Source organism: Sceloporus occidentalis, unplaced genomic scaffold, assembly GCF_023333645.1.
Source record: "Sceloporus occidentalis isolate IW3139 unplaced genomic scaffold, rSceOcc1.0.p SCAF_3, whole genome shotgun sequence".
NCBI lineage: Eukaryota > Metazoa > Chordata > Lepidosauria > Squamata > Phrynosomatidae > Sceloporus > Sceloporus occidentalis.
This window is the reverse complement of record NW_028316983.1, coordinates 36,682,187-36,708,763: the sequence shown is the minus strand read 5'-3', so window position 1 is coordinate 36,708,763 and position 26,577 is coordinate 36,682,187. Positions and strand designations below refer to the sequence as shown.

Genomic DNA, 26,577 nt, shown 5'->3' with positions numbered 1-26,577 from the left:
CCAATTAGGAAATGTAGTAATCCTAAATGTGAACCAATCTTGAAACAATTCTTAATGTATTTTCTACACCTGATACTTGGTGATTCTAGAGTTCCACTTAGCAAATTGCAGTCAGCCTTGAGAAGGTGAAAGTTGAACTGAGGATTGGCCTTCTGAACCTATCTCCTTTTTATGGCAAAGTAAATAGCTTTAATCTCATTGTTAAAATAAATATTTGAACAACTCCTGTTAACATCCCTCTTGTATGCTTTCTGGGGGGAAAAAACCTATTCCAGTCAAGTAGTCACTCTATATTTACCACACTGCAAGATATCTTAATAGACAGAGAGTGAGAGCACTATACAGTAGTTAATGATGGAATAACTGTCTGGAGTTGATTTATCAAGACTCTTCAAAAGGGTTGGTGTTCATGCGACAAGTTCTTATTCTTTGATTATCATATATTCTTTCATTATCATACCAGAATGTTTCCTGTGGGGAGCTATAAATTTACCTCACCTGAGACTATGTGGAATAACTGCTGCTAATGCTGAACAAGGAGGTGCCCATTTCCTCACAAAGTAAATGATGGCAATGTGTATTTTCTAAGAATAGCAGTGGGAGGTTTTCGTCTTTGCAATCTTTACATTCCCCCTTTGTAATAAGAGTGAAGTTTGGAATTAATTCTGGAAATTGTTCTCAAACACAGTGACAACTACTTTGTGATAAATTAAATACTGCAAATGGAGAACCTAATCCTAGGTGTTGTAAAGCTAATACTGTAATGTGCTTCTGTTATTGACACAAGGACACCTGGAGAGGGGAGGGCTGGCCCATCCCGTCACCTGGATAACAGCAGCTTCATCTTAACTAGGCAAAGTCTGGAAAACTTACTTTTTGACTACAGTGCACAGAAACCCCAAGGCAGCATAGCTTGTGGACATGGTGGCTGGAGGATTATTAGAATTGTCCCAAATTGTCCCAGCCTCTATCCCTAAGGCAGGTTACAAACCGCCATAAAATATGCGCTCCATGCGTACTGGGGTTAGGAAGGGCCGTATTAGGGTTAGGAAGGTTCTTACCTTCCTCACGGTCTTTCTTCCCAGTACGCGCAGAGCGCGTTGTAAATGGCAGCGCCCATCCACATGGGTGCCGCCATTTTGACGTCTTGGATGCTGTGCGTCCAGACGTCTCGCAGCAGAAGTGTCACTGCGAGGGCGCGCTCTGCCCCTCGCGGCATCACTTCCGCGTTTCGAAAAGGAGCGCCATTTCGGCGCTCCTTTTTCGCTGTGCGGGGAAGCCTCGCGGTCTGGCCGCTGGGGCTTCCCTACGCAGTAAATGGCGGCGGGGGGAAACGGCCCCTTGAAGGCCGTTTGTAACCCGCCAAAGTCACCAAAGACTGCCATCCACAAGTAAAATAAGCATTAAGTGTTGCTTTTGAACACTGTCCTAATTAGGGATGGCTTGCTGGAGAACAGATTTTCTTTCTGATTATGTACATGTTTTAGTATTGCTTGTGCTGATGGGGTTTTTTAATATAATCTTTATTATTTTCTGAGTCATAAAAATAGAAAAAAATGATACAAATACAGTATCCATAACATCACTGTCACAAATCTTTCCGTTTTCTTGGACCCACTTTCTGCTTACCTGTCATCTTGGCCTTTCAGAGAGCTCACTTTCATAAAATGATAACCGAACCCTGCTTTTAAACACAAATTTTATGCACAACTCTAAAACATATAAACACAATATATCACAATTGCTTATTGATAATATAAGTTTTCATTTATGTTCTTATCTATTGTCAAAATAACGTATGCATAACTTCGTAGTATTCGATTCCTTCTTTATCATGCTTTACTTTAAGCAGGAGACACAAAGGCCCATTACAAACGGGTCATATAGTACGCGCAGAGCGCATACTAGGGTTAGGAAGGGGCGGTGCTTCCGCACCCCCATAACCCTAGTACGCGCTCCGTGCGCACAAAATGGCGGCGGCCGTTCCACACGGCCGCCACCTTCAATACGTCATGACCGCGCCACCTCCAAACGAGGCGCTGCGGTTGTGACATATTGGGGCTGCGCCACGGCGCCTATGGAGCCCTTTGCACAACCCCGGAAGGAGCTCCGTTTCGGAGCTCCTTCCTGCTTTGCGTTGCTGGGCGCAGCCTTCAGACGGCTGCGCCCAGCGACGCATGGGCCCCTTTCTCCTCCTCCCTGCCGCTGCGGGGTGTCCTTGGGGCTTGAAGCCCCAAGGACACCCCTTTCCAGGCTGTGGGGAAGCGGCCTTTTGCCGCTTCCCCACAGCCTGCAAAGTAGTGGATCGGGGCCTCAGCGGCTGCCATTGTAGCCACTGAGGCCCCGATACACCGGGGAAAGCAGTGCCTACAGGCCACCACAAAGGGGCGGTCTGTAACACGCCAAACTTTCTTCTACTGACCTATAATTAATCAGAGAATAAAAATACACATTTAAACAAATTTTTGAAGAACAAACTTTGTAGATTCAATTCCAGTTAATTCAAACCTCAACGACCTTCAGATTTAAGTTCCATTCTTTTTCTCAGCTAATTAGCACTTTTTTCCATTCCTTTTCTCTTTTTGCCATATCATAATTCTGAGCCCTACAAGATAGTTTGTCCAGTTCCCTGTAATAATTAACTCTCTGCATCCAATTTTCCTGTGTTGGAGTCTCATCTGACTTCCATAACTTTGCTATTTCAATTCTAGCTGCTGTTACAAGGTATAATATAATCCTCCAATATTGTCTTTCGTCCTGTGGGCTTAAAATCGAAGTCATATTGAGTAAGTATAACTTAGGACTCATTAGGAATTTTATTCCCAATATCTGCTGTATTGAGTCATGTACTTTCTTCCAAAATTTCTGAATTTCCCTGCAACGCCACCATATATGATAGATGTTTCCCTTTTTACAATCACACCTCCAATAATTCCCCTGCGCCAATTTATAATTTTTTTTAGCTTCCATGGAGTGTAATACCACCTGTTCATTATTTTCATGTGGTTTTCTTTTAGATCCTGCGCTACTGTAAATTTATTTGTTCTATTCCAGGTGTTTTGCCATTCTTCCATTTCAATTTTGCATCCCATAACCTGCGCCCATTTCACCATATACTTACCTGGCAGGGGAGACACCATGATCACATGCTGATGGTATTTTAATTGTTAGTAGAAAGGATTTTGCTAACTTGTAGTTCAGTAAACAGTGGAATTATGATACTAACTGTGTCTTACCTTAGCATAAGCTAGGAGGTGTAGAGACAGAAAGTGTTAGAAATAAATTTAGACAACAACAAGTGGGGACAAGGGTAGAGAACTAGACCATTCTGTCAGTATTATGATTTATAATATTAGTACTGTATCAGTTACATTTGTATCCCACCTTTCCTTCAAGGAGGTCATGGATCTTCTCTTCTCCATATTATCCTTACAACCAGCTAACAAACTGCAGGGTAGGCCAGCAGACAAAACAAGCAATTGGTTCAAGAAGGGACTTGGTTCATTCTCAGCCCAAACACTTTAACCGCTGTGCCACACATATATATTCACTTAGCTATAGTTTATTGAACTCAGTGATGTTTATTTCTGTGTAAGCATGTTTTAGGGTGGTCTACAGTTACAGAGGTTTTATACTACTTTAGCTGTCATGGTTAATTCTTATGGAATTCTGTGATCTGGGGTTTCATGAGATACTTGGAATTCTTTGCCAGAATGCTCTAGTGCTGTAGTTAAAGGTAGTGCAACAGAGAATACTAGGAAGATTTTCACACAACATCGTTATATCATTCCTTTATCGTCCCAAAGTGTAGTGGAATCGTCTTAACAGATAGACGATTCCAAAAGATTTTCACATGAGGCTGTTAATGTTCTTAAAACGTTGATATATCAGAATTCAGCAATTCAACTGTTTTGAAATCGTTTGTAATCGTTTATTGCTGAATTCTGATATATCAACGTTTTAAGAACACTAACAGCCTCATGTGAAAATCTTTTGGAATCGTCTTTTTGTTATTACGATTCCACTACACTTTGGGATGATAAAGGAACAATATAACGATGTCATGTGAAAATCTTCTTGGTCATGAAAATAGAAATCCAAACATTCCATAGATTGGAACCATGGCACTTAAATTGGTATCAAACTGCTGTAATTGTGCAGTATGGATATGTGACCATAGATTATGCTGAAGGTGACCTTGGTGTGAAAATCTGTTGTGTATCTTCTTGCCGAAACCTGGGGTATCAGGGTGGCAACATGATTTGTTCTAGTGCTTCTAACTAAGTGCCAGAGGACAATCTGTTCACATTTTAAAATGCATTTTGAGGAATGTGAGCTTTTGACACACCTTTTAACTTTGGTCTTGAAATATATTCATGCACATGCTTGTAATATTTCTTTGTGTTTGGTGTTAACCGCCTAATATGGCTTTCTCCCTCTGGAATTGCAATGGAAAATATCTCACTGCTTGTCATCTTGAAGTCAAAGTTAGCACTTCTTGGGTAGGCTGTAGATGAGATGCGTGTTTGAAGTTTACAATGTAGGTTAGATGATGCAGTGAGGCGGATAATATCAGACGAAGCAGGGGTGGATACAAAAGGAAGCTTTTAAAAATGAGGCACTGATGCAGCCTTTTTTTCCTTGCAAGGTAAGGAACTGTATTTTTTTAAGCCTCTAAAATTTTATTTTATAAAATGATTTATTGTACAGTTAGATTTAACGAGTTGCTGTTATTGAGTTTTGGGGAAATACTTGCTGTCAAAATGGGATTTATGCAGGTATAAATAATACATATATTTAACTGGGTCTAGTAGGGTTTCCTTGTCTTCTTTTCACTAGATGAAATGGGCAAGAAAAATGGTAACCATGTTAAATAAGTGCAAATTGATCCACATCTCAGCTCCAGACATACACCTTGACTACTTAGAAAGAAAACAATTGGTTAAAACTTTTGGATTTAAATCTGATAGCTTGTTTAATTGTTTTAAAATTTTATCTTTAATATTCTGACTTACAGTTTTTAGCTGTCTTTTATTGTTGTGTAAGCCAGCTTGGTTCTACACAGGGAGAAAGTTGGGTTGGTAGGTAGGCAGACAAACACAGATATAAAATAACATTTGAGGTCATGGAGGAGAAAGACTTAAGAAAATCATTGTTATATGTGGTAGCAGTGGAAAAGGTACGGAACATGTTAGGAATGAATATGAAAAAGAGTAGAAATAAAATAGCCAGTATTACAATACCATTATTTTAAAAAGTCTAGTGTGGCTGCATTCAGAATATTATGCACAACTCTGGTTGCTCCAGTTCAGAAAAAGATTATTATAGAGCCATAAAGGCATCTGAAAGAATGAAGGGAAAGGACTACCTTTATGAAATGTGTACTTGATTAAAGTGCAGTTTTGAGCTACCAGAGCTGCCTAAATGCCTTAAAGGCAGCAGATCCTATCTGATCTTGGAAGCTAAGCAGGGCCAGGCCTGGTTAGTACTTCTAGTCACTCTCTAATCCAGGGGTAGGCAACGGGCCGGATGCAGCCTGGCGAGGCCTTGGGACTGGCCCCAGCCCAGTCCTGCCGCCGATTGCCACCGGGGCCTTTGGCCTCTCGCGCGCAGGGGCAAGGGGGGCAATTGTCTATAGACGCCTCAGAAACATGCATTTATATTAACATTTTTTTAAAAAATCAGCAATTTTTTTTGCGTGTCCTCCACTTTTTTTAAAAAAGTGTCCACCATTTGAAAATGTTGTCCTACATTTGTCCCAGTTTATTTATTTATTTAATTTTTAAAAAAATTATTTAATTATTTATTTTTTGGCTTCAGCCCCCCAGTTGTCTGAGGGACAGCAACCTGGCCCCCGGCTCAAAACGGTTGCCTACCCCTGCTCTAATCTATGTTACGTGGTTGTTGTGAGAATATAATGAGAAGGAGAGCTATGTACACCACCTTGAGGTCACTGGAAGAAAAGCAGAATAGAAATGTAACAAATGGATAAATCAATTTGTATAACCAAGATGTATGAAACATACAGAAGAGGCAGTGACGCTGGTGTCTCTTCAGTAACAGGCTGGTGACTGTGTCAACATTGTTGCTGGCAGTGAAGAATGGCATGCCCTCCAACTGTTCTGATTTGGTGGGGATGATTAGTCATCTGTTGTCCCACTTTTTCAGCTGCTTTAAAAATGTTCCTGATGCATTCTGTGTTAACTGCCACCATGTCTATTTCAACTTATAATGAGTCTATGAATGAGAGAGCTCCAAGTCTCTTACCCTGTCATCAATAGCTGTGCTCTGGTTTTGCAGACTCAGGGCTGTGGTTTCCTTGATTGTGTCAGTCTGTCCATCTGTAATGTGGCTCTCCTCTTTTCCTAATGCCTTCTACCTTACCAGGTATTATTTTCTTTTCTAGTGAGTCGTATCTTCTCATGATATGTCCAGAGTACAATAGTCTCAGTTTAGTCATCTTAGATTCTAGGGAGAGTTCAGACTTGATTTGCTCTAGGACCCTTTTTTTCCTTTTTCAGCAGTCCACAGTATCTGTAAAACACTTCTCCAGTACTCATTTCAAATGAGTTTATTTTCTTCTTTCTTCAATGTCCAGCTTTCACAACCATACAAAGAAACTGGAAATATAATGGCATGGGCAATCCTAACTTTAGTATTCAATGATATATTTTTACACTTCTGAGTTTTATCTAGTTCCTTCATAGCTACCCTTCCAATTCCTAGTATTATTCTGATTTCTTGATTGCAGTCTCCATTTTAACTGATGACTGAGCCAAGGCATGGAAAATCTTCTATATCTTTATCATCTGAATTAAAGTTATATAAATCCACCGTGAGTCAACGTTGACTCAGGGGCAGTTAACAACAACAAAAATAATCTGTGCTGCTTTTTGTTCTGTTAATGTTCAAAAGTAACTCTTCCTTTGCTCTTTCTGCCTTGACTTTCTTCAGTAGTTGTTCTAAATCTTTGCTGTTTTCTTCTAGTAGTATGGTATCATCTGCATATCATAATTTGTTGATGTTCCTTCCACCAATTTTTATGCCTCCTTCCTCTTAGTCCAATCCTGCTTTATCAGAGAATCATAGAGTTGGAAGAGGCCACAAGGACCACCCAGTCGGAAGCTTCCAACGTCTAAAAATGGCTGTCAAAGCAGCTTACAGGGCCCAGGGTGCATCTGGGATGGACCTAGCTGATGATTCAGCAGCAATTTCTTTTCGATAACACCTGCCTGCTTCCTGAATTAGGACTGAATTCGGGAAAGGTACGCCAGGGTTTTAACCCCATGTGATAGGGTCCTGAATCAAGGATGGGAAGCTTTTTGTGGCCTAGGAGCCACATTCCAATTTGGAAAGCGAAGTACATTCTTGCAGCAAGCAGGCCAACGAATGTGAGCAGGACCAAAAGAAAACAAAGGGGCTAGATATAATTCTTACCCAATTTACCAACTTTGGCAGATCGAGAATTTGACCCCAAATGAAGTCTCAACAGATCCTTTTACTCATGACATCTACCATGGATCATGAGGAGATTATGAACAGGAGGGAAACAATTGTCGAAACTGAGGGGAACCACTTGATTGTGAACTCTGGTTATAACACACCAATTGGAGTAGTGTGGGGCAATGGGAGATACAGTGTTAGCAGGGTGGGCATGAAGTATAAAGGAAGACGAGATCGATGCTTAATACCTATCCCGTCTTCCACTCACCCTATTAACCCAAAAGAACTGAGGGTCATCCCAGTCATATCACAAACCCTCAACTTGCTCCTTTGTAATGCCAGGTCGGTGAGGAACAAAGTCCACATAATTTACAATCTTCTGGAAGATGAAAAGGCCAACTTGGCCTGTATCACAGAAACCTGGCTGGGGGCCAACAGTAATGCAGTCTGGGCCCAGGCCCTCCCAGCCAGTTATACTGTCAAGGAGCAGGTTAGAGAAAGTGGGTGAGGGGGAGGGATTGCCTTAGTCCTTAAAAACATCCACACCCTGACTAGAAAACCTGTCCGGAAGACAAGCCACATTGAGTATATTTACCTGACCCTGAAAGCTAAGGACAGTGTGGGGATTCTGTTGGTCTACCGTCCACTCCGCTGCCTAACAGACTCCCTGGCTGAGCTGACACAGCTAGTCTTGGAGCTGGTGCTCGAGTCCCCCAGACTTCTTGTCCTGGGGGACCTCAACATCCCCTTCGAGGCCGGCTCAACAGAGTTCATGGCTTCTATCAGGTGTGGCTTCTGATAGAACTTCTATCAGAGTTCTATCAGGTGCGGCTCGGGAGTTCATGGCTTCCATGACAGCCATGGGCCTGTCCCAACTAGTCTCGGGTCCGACACATTGTGCTGGTAATACACTCGATGTGGTTTTTAGTACGGAGCAGGAACAGCCGTGGACAGAGGTAACTCAAACCTCTGCTCCGTCATGGACGGACCATTTTCTGGTCAAGGTGGGACTGAAGTGACTACCCAGATCCCCTCGGGGATGGAGGACCTATTAAGATGGTCCGCCCTCAAAAGCTGATGGAACCCAAAAGGTTCCAAGAAGCTCTAGAGGGGCTTATGATTGGGACTGACGGCGACTCTGTCGACGCCTTGGTTGATACCTGGAACGACATTACCAAGGCTATAGACAGTATCACTCCCGAGCATCCTTTCCAACCTGCTTCGAATAAAAAATCTTGGTATACGGAAGATCTTCGAAGGATGAAGCGGGCTGTGCAACGACTAGAGTGCCACTGGCGGAAACATCAGCGCTTATCTGACAAGACACTCCTTGAGAACTTATTGAAGTCTTACGGAGTGGTGATAGGTGCAGCAAAGAATTCCTCCTATGCTGCATGTATCACGTCTGCAGAGTCTCGTCCAACAGAGCTGTTCAGGGTGGTTAGAGAGCTGACCCAACCGCCTCCCTCCCTGAATCCTTTGTTGCAACCAACTAAAGCCTGCTGTGACGCTTTTAATGACTTCTTTGCAGACAAAATCTCTCGGATCTTGACAGCAGCATTATCACAGAAACAGTAAGAGAGGTGTCCAGAGACTCCGTGGACCAAGTTAGGCTGGATCACCTTGAGTTTGTAAGTACTGATGAAGTGGACAAACTCCTTGGAAGTGTAAGGAAGATGAAATGTGCTCTCGATCCCTGCCCATCATGGCTGACCATCCAGGGAGGGAATGCTATGATTACATTATTGCAATCTATAATCAATGCATCCTTTAAGGAGGGCAAATTTCCATCGCAGTTAAAACTGGCAGTGGTTAAACCGCTCTAAAAAAAGCCCTCCCTAGATCCCCTGGAGAGAAACAACTATAGACCGGTCTCCCTATTACCATTTTTGGGCAAGGTGATTGAGAGAGCTGTGGCCTTCCAACTCCAGGCTGTCTTGGATGAAACTGATTATATGGATCCATTTCAAACTGGCTTCAGGGAGGGATATGGAGTGGAGACAGCCATGGTCTGGGCACAGACAGGGGAAGTGTAACCCTGGTGGTGCTCTTAGACATCTCAGTGGCTTTCGATACCATCGACCATGGTATCCTTCTGGAACGCCTGAGGGAGTTGGGCATAGGGGGCACTGCACTCCAGTGGCTCCGATCCTACCTCTCGGGCAGGTTCCAGATGGTGAGGCTGGGGGACAGTTGCTCTTCTAGAAAAGAGCTTACATCTGGCGTCTCTCAAGGCGCCATTCTGTCCCCCATGCTACTTAACATTTACATGAAACTGCTGGGAGAGATCATCCGGAGACATGGGGTGCGGGGTTATCAGTACGTTGATGACACCCAAATATGTTTCTCTATGTCTCTGACTGCTGCAGTGACTAAGGATGGCATCTCCCTTCTGCATTCCTGCCTTGAGTCAGTAATGGGCTGAATGAGGAAAAACAACTTCAGGCTGAATCCAGAGAAAACGGAGGTACTTGCCATAGGCTCCTTAGGTTTGGGGAAGGAAATGTATCCACCACTCCTAGACGGGGTTACACTTCTCCTGAAGGATGAAGTTCGCAGTTTGGGAGTACTTCTGGATTTGTCTCTATGTTTGTCATCTCAAGTAGATGTGACGGCCAGAAGTGCTTGGTACCAACTTCAGCTGATATGCCAGCTGCGACCCTACCTCAACCGAAAGGACCTTGAAGCTGTAGTACATGCTCTGGTAATCTCTCATCTTGATTTCTGTAATGCACTCTACATGGGGCTACCCTTGTATCAAGTTCAGAAGCTCCAATTAGTGCAAAATGAGGCAGCCAGGTTGGTCACGAGCTCTTCGAGATTTGACCATATAACATCTATTTTGAAAGATCTACACTGGCTCCCAATCTGCTTCCGGGCACAGTACAAGGTGTTAGTTATCACCTTTAAAGCCCTATATGGCTTGGGCCCGGGTTACTTACGGGAACGCATCTCCCTATACAATCCGCCCCACACTCTTAGAACAAGTGGGAAGAATCTGCTGGAGGTACCATCATCCAAACATGTCTCTACTTCCCAAAAAGCATTCAGCATAGCTGCTCCTAGACTATGGAATGGACTCCCAGAGGAGACTCGCCTTATTACATCCTTGGAAATTTTCAAGAAAGCAGTAAAGACAGAGCTCTTTCACCACGCATATCCTCCTGACCTCCTATGAAGATAATTGGTATGGAACGAGAGCACCTGACCCTGTGATTGATTGATGTTTCATGTTTTTAGCTGTGGTTTTAATTATGTGGTAACTAATGTTGTAATATTGTAATTGTTTTTAACTCTGTTGTGATCCCGCCTTGATCCATTGGGAGAGGCGGGAAGATATAAATAAAAACTATTATTCTTATTCTTATTCTTATTATTTGTGATCTGACATAGAAGATTTCCATATCTGGTTCCATCGCTGGTCAAATGTCCTTAAAAGGTGGAGGAAGCATGCATGTCTGGAAGCCAGGCACACTTCCTCAATTGTCAGGGAATCATCGCTCCCCCCCCCCCCCCAGCATCCCTGAATCATTCCTGGGGAGTGGATTTCCTATGAACGCAAAGTTTGATTCATAGGAAATCCGCTCCCCTTGCGACGATTCAGGGGTGCTAGATGGAGTGACGATTCCCTGACGATTGAGGAAACATGCCTGGCTTCCAGAAATGTGTGCTTCCTCCACCTTTTAAGGACATTTGAGCCACGTTTGACCAGCAATGGAGCCAGGTATGGAAATCATTAGTAAAGACACACAGCTCAATTCTGTTTGTGTGTAATCACAGGAGCCCCAATGCAACAACTCTCAGCCTACAAGGCAACACTACATAGGATATTTCTAGTAGAAACACTGAGCAGAAATAATAGCAAACGAAGCTTAAGGGTTTGAATTTTGCCCATGGGCAACAGTTTTCCCATCCCTGATCTAAACTAACATTTGGATTGTGCCCTAAGGCTTTCTTGTCCTTACCAGACAAAGAAATATTAGATCCTAGAAGAGGAAGATGGATGAGATATATTGCAGCTGTAGGAGGAGAGTTTATCTAAGACAGGATGAAATCCAAATAAAGACAGATGTGGAGTATTCTGGGAAAGTGTGGTTTTACTATGTTCCACAGAGAACTGTAATTCATTTGAAATTAATCACCATCAAATTGCAACTGGAGCAAGGCACAGAGCACATGCAGCTACAGGTCAAATTGTTCTTACCCCCCATTTTTTTTTTTATCCTGCTGGTGATCTAAACAATCTGTCTGAGATTGACCCAGACTTCCTTTCATAGAAAACAGCTTGTTATTTACTGCACGTATTTGACGGTAGCATTTGTTGACTTGGACCCAGACTTAGCCCAACTTTCAATAAACTCAGATGAACTTATAGATGAGCTGGGCTTAGGGTTGCCATTAGTCAGGACCTCCAAACCGGGACAAATGTAGGACAAAATTTTCAAATGTAGGACTTTTTTTTTGGGTCCTACATTTGAAAAAGAGCCTCACTGAGGGGAGGATTCCTTCTCAGCCTGGGCTCCGTTGGACGCAGCCCAGGCGGAGAAGGAATCCGCCCCCAGGGAGGCTTTCTTTTCCCCCTGGGCTCCGTTTTTGCCGGCGGAGCTCAGGCGAGGAAAGAAGTCTGGCCTCGGCAGGTGAGGCTTCTTTCCCTCCCTCGGCTCCAGCGGAGCCAAAGAGGGGAGGGAAGCCCCCCCTGCCAAAGGAGAGAGGCCTACAGAGGCCTCTCTCTTTCCCCCGCCACCGCTGCTGCACACTTTGCAACAAAGCCCCGGGGCGGGGGAAATCCCGGGGGCGGGGCCAACCTGGGGCAGGACCATGCGGACCCGCCCAAAACCGGGAAAGTCCCGCCCACAGGCGGGATATGGCAAGCCTAGCTGAGAGTATGTGACTCACCCAAAATCACCCAGTGGGTTTCCTTAGTCTCCAGACTCATAGTCCAATGCTGAAACCACTCCACCACACTGACACTCTCTCTGTATAAGCACACATACACACAACGTATGTTACACGATACACTCTCCTCAATTGGCCAATTATAACAAAAAATATAATCTATGAAAAGAACTGAAGACAAGGTTTGTGCTTCTGGTGAAGCAATCATTACATCCATAGGAACAGCCTCTCTCCAAATCTCTATACTGCTTTAAGATGGCGCAAGACTTTGCTGCTGCTGGTTTTGTGAAAAGAACCCAGACGGTGGAGGACTAAAAGACAGGCTCAGGAATAAAAAAGTGTCCAGCCTAGAGGTCCATTTGTATGCACCTGGCATTCTGGATTTGCAGAAGCGTCAGTCTGCAAAGCATTAGCAGTGCTAGAAGAAGCCTCCTAAAAACTGACTGGAGCAGATGCCTCTCTCCGTTTTCATGCCCGCAGGCCAAAGAGAACAACTCTAGTTCCAGATGTCCTGATTCTTAGTCTCATCTGTATGCATACCCTCTTTGGACCTGGATACCGGTGGCAAGGTTGCACCTCTGGGAAGGAATCCTGTGGAATTTCCTATCAGTTGTTCTGTGTCTCTCTCTTCTGCTAGGCAGAGTCAATGCAGAATGAGAGTCAGAGGGACACTTTATCATTGGGATTCAGAATCATAAAATCACCCATCCCAACCCCCTTCTGCCATGCAGGAACACACAACTGAAGCACTCCTGACAGATGGTCACCCACCCTCTCTTTAAAAACCTCCAAAGAAGGAGACTCCACTACCCTCTGAGCTAATACTCCAGAGCAGGGGTAGGCAACCTTTTTGACCCGCGGGCCGGCTTGCTGTTCCTCAGACAACTGGGGGGCCGAAGCCAAAAAACAAATAATTAAATAAATAAATAATATAGGACAACATTTTCAAATGTAGGACACATTTTTTTAAATGGAGGACATGCAAAACAAAATGATGCTTTTTAAAAAATGTTAATATAAATGCATGTTTCTTAGCCATGATCAAAATAGAGGACATTTGGGCATTATTCCTAGACAGATGACAGAAATATGTACTTTCCTTTTGGCCAACCTCTCTCCCCCATTCCAAACAGCACATTTGGGCATTGAACATGGCTTTACTTAACATGGCCTCTTGCATATTTCAGAGGCTTACTGCATAAACAAACTCTTTGGGTTTCACACTGAACATGAGTTCACATGGCTATGCATATTTGACATGTAAAGCTGGTTTAGCAAGAAGTGATTTGCCCTAGGTAGGGTTGCCATAACCCGGTTGCAACCGAGTTTTTCCTGGTTTTGGCGGCACCTGCCCGGTCACGGCATGGGTGCAGCCAAAAACCGGGAGAAGCCCGGTTGCAGCGGGGTTGCTGGGCAACCCTGGGGCCTCACTGCCCTCCTCCTCCTCCACCGCACATGGCCGCGCGGAGGAAAAGGAGGGCAGCGAGGCCTGGGGCAGAGGAGGCTGCAGGGAGGCGGCGCCTCTTGGGCGCAGCTGCGCCAACCTCCCTGCCTCCCTGCAGCCTCCTCACCTCCTTCCTGGCCTCCGCGGGGGCCAGGAACGAGGCGAGGCCGCAGCAATCACCGCCGGCCTGCTCGCCCCCTTCCTGGTCCCTGCAGGGGCCAGGAACGAGGCGAGGCCGTGGCAATCGCCGCTGGCCTCCTCGCCTCCTTCCTGGTCCCTGCGGGGGCCAGGAACGAGGCAAGGCTGCGGCGATCGCCGCCGGCCTCCTCACCCCCTTCTTGGTCCCTGAGGGGGCCAGGAATGAGGCGAGGCCGCGGCGATCACCGCCGGCCTCCTCGCCTCCTTCCTGGTCCCTGCGGGGGCCAGGAACAAGGCGAGGCCCTGATCCTGGCCTCCGATCGCGGCGAGGCCCGGGGCCGCTTGGCCTCCGCTCCTCGCCGCTTGGCCTCCGCTCCCCGCCGCGATCGCCAGGGAAAATGTAGGACAGAATTTTCAAATGTAGGACCCATTTTGTGTGTCCTACATTTGAAAATTTTGTCCTACATTTTTCCCGGTTTGGAGGTCCGGCGCTATGGCAACCCTAGCCCTAGGTTTCATGTGTCTTGCACCAACTATACTACTCAGAAGTGTGTACTTGGTCAAGGGACTTTGGTTTTTCTTCACTGCGCATGAGTTTGTAAAAATCAGAGCAACTTGCATTGGCCGTGCCTCAGAAGCTGGCTGATATCAATATCACCATCATCACCACCACCATCATTGTCACAAAAAGGCAGCATTATAAGGGCAAAAAACGCACAGAAAGACAATTTGGAAAGTCACACTCTCTCGGCTTCAGAAAGAGTGGGCCCATATCTCAAAAGCTGACTGATATCAATAAATAAGGGGGAAATATATAAATAAGGGTAAAATGTACATGGGAATATAATTAAATCCAGGGGAAAATGTACATGGGACTATAATTAAATCCAGGGGGAAATAGACATGGGAATATTATTAAATCCAGGGGGAAAATATACATGGGAATATTATTAAATCCAGGGGGAAAATATACATGGGAATATTATTAAATCCAGGGGGAAAGAGACATGGGAATATTATTAAATCCAGGGGGAAAGAGACATGGGAATATTATTAAATCCAGGGGGAAAGAGACATGGGAATATAATTAAATCCAGGGGGAAAATATACATGGGAATATTATTAAATCCAGGGGGAAAGAGACATGGAAATATTATTAAATCCAGGGGGAAATAGACATGGGAATATTATTAAATCCAGGGGGAAAGAGACATGGGAATATAATTAAATCCAGAAAAAGGAAAAAAAGAAACTACTAATACAACTTAATTTATACATCCTTATGTGTGTGTCTTCTTCAACAATTTTCAGATATAATCTTCACTGTTTAAAACGCTTCCCTATAAGTGTTTTAGATACCGCGTATTCGAAACACCCTTGATTTAATTGTTTCAAGGTATCTATGTTTATTTTCAAACCTTACATTTCTATATTCTCTCACCTATTCCCCCCTCTGAAACCTATCTTGCAATCCGTAAATCGTTTCCCTACCAATCCATTTCCCATCTTATGGCAAGATATTTAGTAATTGGTTCCCATTCCCTTTCTTTTTCACTTATTTCCTTAAAACTATTGTTTAAGCTGTCATTACACAATGCTGCTAAACAGTCCATATCCTTAACTTCTACAATCTTTAACCACCATTCATCGATAGTAGTTCTCATTTTTCGTATCAACAACAGAAGTCATATTTAATAAATACAGTTCAGGTACAAAGGGATAATCAATTTTTAAGCTTTGTCTAATATTTCTATGTATTTTTAACCAATAGTTCTTTATGGATATAAGATCCTTTTTCTTTTTGACATTTCCAGCGTTTGTTGTTTCCCAATTTGTATAATTTCGCAATTCTTGCTGGTGTATAGTACCATCTATTTGTGGTCTTTATACAGTTCTCTTGTGAAACTGAAAATTTATTTGATTTGTCCCAGGCATTTTCCCAGTATTCCAAAGGTATTTCCCGTCCTATTTCTGTTGCCCATTTTATCATATATGTGGATATTATTTCCTGCTCCATTTCCCTCTGAAGGAATAGGTTATATAACTTAGATATTTTCCCTTTATCCTTTGCTTCTATAATTTTGTCCAATTCATTCTGATCTTTCTCAAATCCTTCTTTATGTAGGTCTTCCCTAAACTTCTGTCTAATTTGGAAATATTCAAACCAGCTAGTTGTCTTACCTATGTTGTTTAATTCCTCTCTTGAAATTATTTTTATGTCAGAGTGATGCTTGTTTTTTAATAAGTCCTTATATCTTACCCAATTTGGGTTACCTACCCATCTCCCAAAAAATGCTTCCTGTGTGGATACCCAATTAGGGATCCCTCGATAGAATTTATTCTTTATCGTTCCCCATATTTTAAACAGAGCCTTTCTGATTGAATGGTTATGGAAATCTTTATTTATCTTGTCCTTGTTATACCATATATAGGCATGCCACCCGTATCTCAGATTAGTTGCTTCTAGATTTAGCAAATGTCTATTCTTCAAATTCATCCATTCTTGGACCCAAACAATGCAACCTATAGTAAAGTTTAAGGTCAGGTAGCACACAGCCTCCAAAAGCTTTTTGTTTTTTCAGTACCTTCTTTTGTATTCTTGATCTTTTCCCCCTCCAGAGAAAGTTTACTATAGTTTTTTCCCATTTATCAAAGACTTTTTCATTAATGATAATTGGCAGATTCATAAAAAGAAACTTTAACCTTGGCAATATGGCCATTTTTATCATGGCTACTCTTCCAAATATTGATAAATCATATTTCTTCCATTTTGTTAAATCTTTATTTATTTGTTGCCATGTTGGTTTATAATTATTCTCAAACAAGTTTATATTATTATCTGTTAACCATATGCCTAAATACTTTACTTTCTTTTCTACCTTTAATCCGGATCTAGATGTCAATTCTTTTATTTCAGTCTCTCTCATGTTCTTTGTTATCATTGAGGTTTTATCTTTATTTATCTTGAAACCAGACAGGTTTCCAAATTCGTTCAACTCTGTTAATAAATGCTCTGTAGATCTCATTGGCTCTTCCAGTATAACAAAAATATCGTCAGCAAATGCTCTCAATTTATGTTCACAACCTTTGATTTTTAAGCCTCTAATTTTGTTATTTGCTCTGATTGAGTTATTCAAAATTTCTAAAACTGTGATAAACAGAAGTGGGGAGAGAGGACATCCCTGTCTTGTTCCTTTATTTATTAAGATTCTATCCGTTTTTTCGCCATTTATAACTTTTTGAATTTTTTGTTCTGAATATATTTCCTTTATATTTGCTAAAAAAAGTGTACCCATGTCCATTCTCTGAAGAACTTCCAACATGAATTGCCATTTTATAGAGTCTAGCTTGAATTTATATAGATACTCCATTGTCATTATTTTTGGTTTCTTTATGTTCAGCAGTAAGTCTGCCTTTGCGCTTTCTTCTCTGACCTTCCTCAGTAATAATTCCAAGTGTGTGATGTTTTCCTCCTGTAGTATGGTGTCATCCACACAGTGGCATCCCAAGGGGTAGTGTCCCCCTCCACTGACCACTTCCCATTTCCCACCCTACATAATCCATAATCATGCTTTTTTGCACTGATGTTACTTGTAAATCATAATTCCAATATACCACTGAATGTAATGATAATAGTTGTGACATAAACAACTAGCAAAATTAAAATTATCCTTCAAATTACAATATCATATGCATAACCTAAATGTATTTACATATACATAGTGAAGATTTGGTTATAATATACGTAATGTTTTTTTTAAAAAAATAAAAGAATATTTTTTCCAAAAAATTCAATTTTTTAAAAAAAATTTAAATTTTAAATTTGAATTTTTGAAAATTCTAGGGCCTCTTCTTTCTTCTCCCACTGAGCTTCACCTCCCTCCCACCATCTCTTAAAGCATTTTAAAGAGATACAAGCAAATGCCACAATGTTTCTGCCAAAATACAGGTGTTTGAGGAGCAGTGGTGTTACCCCCTCTTAGTGTGTCACCTGGTGTGGTCTGCACCCCCCTAGTGACACCACTGCATCCACATATCTTAGACTATTGATGTTCCTCCCTCCTATCTTCACACTTCCATCTTCTGACTCTTAAACTGTTGTTCTTATATTTTCTGCATACCAGTTGAACAAATAGGGTGATAGAATGCAGCTTTGCCTTATCCCCTTCTGTTTTTCTGAATTCTGTTCTAACAGTAGCCTCTTGCCCTGAGTACAGATTTCTTATCACGACTATGAAATGTGGTGTCATTTCCATGTCTTTAACATGTCCCATGTTTGTCTAAAGACAAACATGTCTTTAAGAACCATCCATAGCTTTCCATGATCTATGAAGTCAAAGGTTTTGCTATAGTCTATTAAAGCACATGCTGATGTTTTTCCTGGAATTCCTTGATGTACACACATCATATGTTTGCAATGTGGTCTCTAGTGCCTCTTTCTTTCCTGAACCCTGCTTGCACCTCTGGAATTTCTCTCTCTGTGTATGATTGGAGTATGGGGCTATACAGACCACCCCTTTGGGGTGTACTGCAGCTTCCCCTTTACTGGCCGGATCAGTGCTGTGGTAACCACATGCCGCAGAACTGATCCAGCCTCCGTAGAGCACAAAAAGAAGCCAGAAAAGTCGGCTCCTTTTTGTGCCCTCGAAGGGGCATCATAGCTGCCACTGTGTGACGTGATGATGCTCCTTTGGTACTGCACCATTTGGCATCAGTGCCAAAGGTGCATCATTGAGGTGCATGCCGTGTAGGCCAGCAAGGGCCACAATGGCACCCTGCCAGCGGTAGGGCTTGGAGTGTGTAGACGCTCAGCCTCACCCCACCCACAAGCCAGCGCTTTTCTCTGGTCTGTACAGGGCCTATGTTGTAGAATTTTGAGCATAATTTCACTTGCACGAGAAATTAATGCTGTGGTCCTATAGTTGCTGCGGTCTTTTGAGTCCCCTTTTTTGTGGATGGGGATGGCAATTACTATTTCTGGTCCAATATGTATGGAGCTTGATGTAATTTAAAGGACTGTAGGCATTACCAGTCAAAATCTTGTTTCATTAAAATAGTAAGTGAAATAATAAATATTGCCCTGAGCAATGCTGCGTAGATTTCCAAGTCTTCAATAATAGAATTTCTCTCTCCAAGACCATAATATATAGACACTTGAAAGTTGGAAGTGGTACTAATCGAGTATGGCTCCCATGGTTATTTGTTTGTTTGTTTTAAAAAATGTGTGTGTTGTGTGCCTTAATCATGACATAGGTATTATTAAGGATAAGAATTAAAAGAAAAGATTAAAGTAGAAAAATTTTCAGTGAGTGTAACTGAGAGCATAGAACAGGAAACAAAGCAGTAAACATTGCATCCAGAGTAGGCCAACAATGTTCAAGACTGGAAGCAAACAAAGGGGAAAAAAACATGCAAAATAAGTAGTACTGCAGTGGTGAAAAGTTTAAACTTCCTCAAATAACTTTTACATCTCCTGTGAAGAATACTTCAAAAGAAGGCAAGAGGCATGCTTCAGGGACCCACAGTCCATGGCTTCATTCAGTCAATGTTCCTAGCTTTGAAATCTCCAGAATATTTTTTTTAATTACTTACCTTTAATACAGATTGGTGTTCAAATGAACTGTCTGAATTGCATTGCTGCAGTTGCCACTATTATGGAGTTTATCACACGAAAGAGATTGGGAGTTTATCCCATGAATATCTCAGAAAAATTGCGTAATTATGCAAAATTATTTTGCATGACGTCGCACAAAACCTGCCATTAAAGTAGTCACAAAGAAGCATTAATGCACATCTTTTTGCTTTCAGGATTTCAGCGATAATGCATTTCTGATATCACTTTATTTGCACAATTGCGTGTGATAATCATTTGCACGATTACTCACCATTTTCACTTTATTTGCGGGAAGCATTAAATGTGCTTTAATCTCTCTTTAATGCTGAAATTAGCATCAGTGTGATAAATTCCTAGGTCAGAGTTTGCAGTTTTTTAGGTCATTTTGGTATTATCCCCTTTCACTACCAATATTCTACACTTCAGGGCCATAACTTCCGAACATGGTTAAATGGTTGCAGCAGGAAGTCTTCAGACGATATGACCACTGTTAATGATGGAATGTTATCTAACACAACATTTTCTTTTGTCCTTACCCATGATTAATACTTACATTTTTTTCTGTTCAAAAATGAATGTTGTTAGGTGTGCTTCAATTTGTTCAAATAAACCTTAACCCTAACCTTTCAGTTCAAGTAACTGTTCTTGTGGGTTGTGGATGAAATCAGTACTTTGTCATATAAGTACAGTATATGCCGTTCAGATCAATGATACTTCTTATGATTAAGATAGCGTAGCTTAGGTTTGTCATGGTTAAGACTTAAGTCTCATTAACTTCAGTCATTTTATTCTAAGTATGATTTAAATCTGGATCCAACCCAACATGACAATAAACAAGTTTCAGGAATGTATCTTCAAATTCCACATCACCATTCCCCCCTCCCCCCCAATTTTCGGGGAAACAGCTTTAAACTCATGTTCTCATAAGGTTCATCAGTGGATATTGTCCATGACACATCTAACGAAACCCCCATGATTAGAATCACTGTCCAGATCCTAGAAGAAAACAGGGTGTGCTGTTAGAGCATGTTCTATCTGAGCTTCTCAGTGCATTTTTCTGTTAATTGTTGGAAATGGAATGCAGCATGAACTAGAAGAACCTTGGTCTAATGCAACAAGGTCATTTTGTGTTCTTGAGTCAAAGTGCAGGAGGCCTTTTCTGTGTTTTTGCCATAGCAAGGTCACCCTTCTGTGCAAGTTGGTTAACACATTTCTCTGCTGCTTAAATGTTGTCCAGGGCACCATGCCTGCAGGCTTCTATTTCTGTGTTGTCCTCATAACTACACAATCCGGGGGGAAACACATTCCACTAATTGTATTAGTTATATTTAAATCTTCTTCCTCCTCCTCTTATTGACCCAACAATCCTGTGAGGTAGGTCATGCTGAGAATATAACTGTGCAGGGGTAGGCAAAGTATGGGCCTGCTGTTTTTGTGATCCATGATCCCTTCATCTTCCCTCGACTGTCATTTTTTCTGGCACTCAGAAGGGTGAATTACCTCTTGTGGAAGCCTGTAGGGACAGCAATTCATCTTTTAAACAGGTTGTAGGACCATGTGGCTTGGCAGTTAAGTGGGGCTGGTTACCTGCCTCAGTAACTAGCCCCTGTCTTCACCTTCTAGCGGAAAGATAGCAGAGACCAACCAAATCTCCCATGAGAACCTGGATGCTTTTTATTTTGTCAGGCCTTTGGTTGTGAATAATGTGTTGTAGCAGAAGGAGATTTTAACAGTGTGTGTTGTGCTTGCATCTTTCAAAGTCTGTTTTAAAATTAACTTTGTGTTTTTAGCAGAATCATTGCTTCATTGGTGGCTGCTCCCAGGCTCCTACCTCCAGAGGCTAGTCTGGCAAAGTCTTTGCTGTCCTTCTCTGGACAGTTGATGTATTTTGTTTCACCAGGTCTTTGAGAAATGATTGCTTACAAAGAAAGGTTTTTTTTTAATAATATGCTGTGCTGTCCGTAATTGTTTTCTTTTTTAAAAAATGGTTATGCCTTTTGTTTTAATTTTGTTGATGGTTTAAATCTATTTTAACTTTTGCATGGTTGTAAACTTCTATCTGTACCTGTTTTAACTGTAAGCCAACTTGAATCCTAGGGCTAGGAACAAGGATGTGAGGAGAATGGGTATGATGATGATGATGACAATAATGACGATTATGTAGGAAAATTTGTCAAAAGAAATCACTAGAGTTCTTTTTAAGGTTCCATCTCATCATTCACTGCCTATTTAATTGTAGATGGTGAGGGATTTGTAAAAGTCCAATTGTTTCTCAGCAATAGGAGTTATTTCCCTTAACCTTGTTCTGTGGTGCCGGCCCCAGTTCAACATTGCTACCATTAACCCTACAAATGTAATGCAGGAGAAGGGGAATGTCACTATGGAGGGGAAGAAATTATCAGTTTTTCCTAACTGAACCTGCTTTCCTTGGACTGATAAGACTTTGCAAGCTACTTATTCAGTTTTACCATCAGCTTCCAAGTTTTCTTAAATGGCAGGGCATTGCTGAGAGGGAGAGTGATTTCCTTGTGCTATCCATTAATTTGACTATTGGGGCTGCATCAGTGCTAATGTAGATAGGAGGAAGCTGCTTGTTGTATAGTTTTAAAAAGAGAAACCATCATATGTAGTTCCATGCATGTAACTATTTGGACAAAGTCAACCATAACAAGCACATCAAAATATCAATGATAGGTTTACATTTTTAATTGAAACATTATATTATTATGTACAGTCATTTCCATCTTATAGCAACACTAGAGCAAGCCTAACAGAGGGTTGTTAGGTTTGGGGTTTTTTTTTTTTTTTTTGGCAAGATTTGTTCAATTGCCATCCTCTGGGGCTGAGAGAGTGTGACTTGTCCGAGGTCACCAGTGGGTTTCCATGGTTGAATAGAGATTCAAACTTTGCTCTCCCAGAGTCCTAGTCCAACACTCAAACTACTACACCAGCCTGAGATGTGATAATTTCAATTAAAATTAGTTTTAATTGAAACATTTTGTTTGCATGCTTTAAAGTAATTTGCATTGTAGGAGTTTTGCCATAAAAAGCAGCCTAGAAATAATTAAAATGCTTTGTTGTCCCCTCAACATACCACTGACACTTGAATGAAGTGGGGTTGGCTCTACTTGGAAAGCTCTGAATAAGAAGAACTGAATGTGTGCCAAGTATGATGTATCAAAGGGTAGCTCTTCTCTCTTGTGACCCGTGTCTCACAGAAAAGCAGGACAATTCTGGGTAATGGCCTTGGAAGCAAGTAGACTGAAGGCTGTTGTTTACAGGGCTTCATTCTTGCTGGGTCCAAAATTCTGCTTTTGCACTGTTATTCGAATAAGGTTAGAAACTCCTTCCTGGGGCAACAAGACTCATCCCTTGCAGCAATAAAAAACATGGTTACTTTGACGTGTGGGCGAGTGGGGATGGATGAGAAGGGCAAGGTCACTTCAGAACAAATGTGTCTCTGTGTGCATGCTGCTTCTTGTGAATGCTCTGCCAGCTGAACAGCTTACTTAGTTTGCTAATCCCCCCCCCCCCCCCTTTCCTGTAGGTCTCATAAAACAAGGGCGAGAGAGGTTAGAGCAGACTATCAAGGCCTCCAGTTCCAGGCTGTCCTCCTAGTGAGTATCTGTCTCTTTCTGTCAGTGGGTTGCTGCTGTCTCTTTAAAGCTCAGCCTGACGATAACCTCCTACAAGCAACAAGCCGTGGATTGAGCTGACTGGCACAGAGCAGGATGATGCACTGGGAAGCATCTCTTGCACAAACTGGGATTTGTGGCTCTATATGGCTTTGTTGCACAAGCCTGCTTCTAACAAGTGCTTTTTCTTGTGGAAATGTAAGTAAAGTTGCTAAATGAGATTACTGGAAGTGAGATCCATTGGAGCTTTAATGTCTCTTCTGTGGTGGTTTGAAAAAAAAAGGGGCTTCTATGGAGCTGTAGGATGCCACACAGTCCCCTTAGCTCCTTGCCAAGAAGAGTGGAGAGTATGAACATTTAACCCTATTTATGTTTGGTTTACTGGCTTGAGTTGTAAATAAATAAATAAATTTAATTTGTACTCCATCTTTCTTACGCAAAGGGAGAACTGAGAACTAAAGGCCACGAAGGTGGCAATTGTGTGGTTAGTCTTGCTTGTGACTTTTTTAAAAGTGTTGTAGCTTGTTTTCGCCTTTCTAATAGCTTCACTTTAGAGAAGGAAGAAAAGTGCTATATGAGTTGGACCACTTTCATCCTTCTTGATCTAATTTCTCTCAAGCAAAAGGCTGCTTTTTAAACAGCAAAAAGTATATTGGGGGAATCTAGTGACAAATCTTTCACATCAATGGTTCTTAAATAGAGGAGCTAGAATGGAATACTGGCATTAAAAAATAACTACACAATTTCTAATGTTCTGTCCACTGTGTGCTAGAAGCACAAAAGAGGATAGATTATTTTAGTAATCAGGATTTCAGATTTTTACAGAGACTAGTATGTGTTATTCCAGCAGTTTCTCCAAAATACAACACTGGACAGAAGGTAGATCTAGATCTTTTGGCAGCTCTGGTTAGCAGTACATTATTGACTAGCATTTAAGGCTTCAAATAATATCAGCAACGGAATCAGGGACGTAGGCAAGGGGGAGGGGTTCTTGGGGTCCGGACCCCCCCTTCCGTTAGATAAAATGAATGGTGTGTGCTGCCGCGCCACTGCACCCAAGCCCCATTATAATGGTGGCACTTATCTGGACCTCCCCCCCTTCCCAAAATCCTGGCTACGTCCCTGACGGAATGACTGCCTCCTCACTTCCAGCCATACTGCAGAAATGAATAAAGTTTGGGGTAATCAGGAATAGGTTTTTGTGTGGAGGGACTGTGAGCTCTGTTGATTTCACCTATTCAAAAGAAGCCTCTGAACTCAGATTCAATTCTAAACAGTTTGTATTAGGGTGCAGTTGCTAGATGTTTGGGTATTAGTTTAAAAAAATCTTTCCTCCCCACCCCAAGATTTCACATGTCCAAGCTTCCTGTCCAATAATAAAATCTCAGTTCTTGTTTTGATGTCTGTGGCTTTATTGGTTAATCTATAACAGTCAGATTCAAACCTCCCCCAAATTATATATCATCTGTGACTTCAAGTTTCTCCTTATGGAGGTGGAAAATCTGAATTTTTCAGTCTTTCAGTTTGTGATTGTTTTTTTACTTTGCAGTGCTGAAAGAGTCGTTGCCTTAATGGAACGTTCCAAAAGCCCAGATTGTAACAGCCAGGTAAGTTCCAGACAGGGTGTCATGTAAATAAATGTGTTTAGTTGCATTCACACTGGAAGCACAAAAATGTAAGGAACCTAATTACTTAGCTGTTTAAAGGTGCCAGTAAGGTAGAGAATTCTGCAGGCTGGGCCACAGTATGGCTGTGGCTACGTTGATATGTGTTTACTCCGTACAAACATACTTCACTTTCTGTCTCTGACGTGATTTCCCCAAAACTTGGGAAAAGTACCTTTTTTGAACTATAGCTCATAGTATCTCCCAGTTAATATGACAAATGATTCATAAATACATTTATGGCTATTGTTCTCATGTGGTAACATAGCTAATTCTTGGCTAACTTTGATGGTCTCCTTTCTGTCACATTCAGCCTTCATCACCAACAGACAACATCAATCTTGGACCTTCTGCTAATCCTAAGTAAGTCTACTGCATTTTATGATTCTGCAGAGTATAATGAAACTGTTTCCATTTACTCAGTTGGCTTTGCTGTGGCTAGTAATCTTGAGCTCCTGTACAAGTCTTCTTTACAGCAAACATGTGCAACATTAGCACTCACTGTTTTCAGAATAATAATAATAATAATAATAATAATAATAATGAGGATGGTGATGATGATGATTCCTTAGCATTAAGTTAAACTATTTATCAAACAAAACGAACTTAGTAAAGGAAAAAAAGTTTTGAAATAATGATGGGTGTGAATTTAACTTGGTTTATTTTTGTTATAAGAAGTCCACATTTTTTTCAGCAACATAATGGAAAGAACTTCAAGGTTGTTTTTTTTTAATGAATATGAAGAAAAGTAGAACTGACAAATTGGTTTACTCTGGTAGAGGACTTTAATGGATTAGCTCTTAAAAGTCCATCCTGAAACCTACGTATTCAACCACTATCCATAGCAGGGGTAGGCAACCTTTTTGACCCGGGGCTGGGTTGCTGTCCCTCAGACAACTGGTGGGCCGAAGCCAAAAAATAGATAATTAAATAATTTTTAAACAATTAATTAAATAAATAAACCGGGACAAATGTAGGACAAAATTTTCAAATGGAGGACACTTTTTGTAAAAAAAAAAATGGAGGACATGCAAAAAAAATTGCTGATTTTTAAAAAAATGTTAATATAAATGCATGTTTCGGAGGCTTCTATAGACAATTGCCCCCCCCTTGTCTGCCACTTGCCCCCCTTGCCCTCCTCCTCTTGATAGACCAAAGGTCCCACGCCCTCACGCGAGAGGCCAAAGGCTCCGGTGGCAATCGGTGGCAGGACCGGGCTGGGGCCGGTCCCAAGGCCTTGCCGGGCCGCATCCGGCCCATGGGCCGCAGGTTGCCTACCCCTGATCCATAGTGTTCAGTTAGGCTCACTGCTACTTTTTCTAACAGACTTCTCAACTGTAGGACATGTAAAATATCTTCTTCTTGATGCAAATAGTTGTGCCTTTTCAACCAGTGTGGCAGCTGAGCATTCTATTTGTTTTTGGTAAGAACTGTTCAAAGTCTGTAAAAACCTTCATAAAACTGATTAAAAGAACTTGAGGTTTTATTTTTTTTAAAAAAAACCCACAAATATGGCAGAATACAAAACTAATAGATTTTTTTCTTCCTCTTGTATAGGGTTGTAACTCTGCTTATTTCATTCTGGCATGTGAGAATGAATTATTTTATTCATTCTTGCTGCTTGGTAGTGTTATGAAAGATTGCACACATTTTCCAATGATTTTTCTCATAATGGTTTGTGAAAAATTTGAAGATTTTTTTTCCAAAGCTTTCATTTTTGTGCAAACCCCTTGTCTCTGCCAT

General features: G+C 41.7%; 1 protein-coding gene across 2 annotated transcripts in view; it reads left to right on the top strand.

Annotated features, from left to right (window-relative positions):
- The window catches only part of LOC149315759 (serine/threonine-protein kinase Sgk2-like), a 66,784-nt gene that overhangs the window by 23,882 nt on the left and 16,325 nt on the right, over positions 1-26,577 (top strand). Inside the window, exons 3-5 of one of the 2 annotated variants that reach the window (XM_089514018.1) lie at positions 23,083-23,152; positions 24,720-24,777; positions 25,148-25,197. In XM_089514018.1, the coding sequence (XP_089370144.1) occupies positions 23,083-23,152; positions 24,720-24,777; positions 25,148-25,197 (178 nt within the window). Of the gene's footprint in view, positions 1-23,082; positions 23,153-23,299; positions 23,369-24,719; positions 24,778-25,147; positions 25,198-26,577 lie in introns of those variants that run through there. The other variant, XM_089514019.1, reaches the window with a different exon arrangement.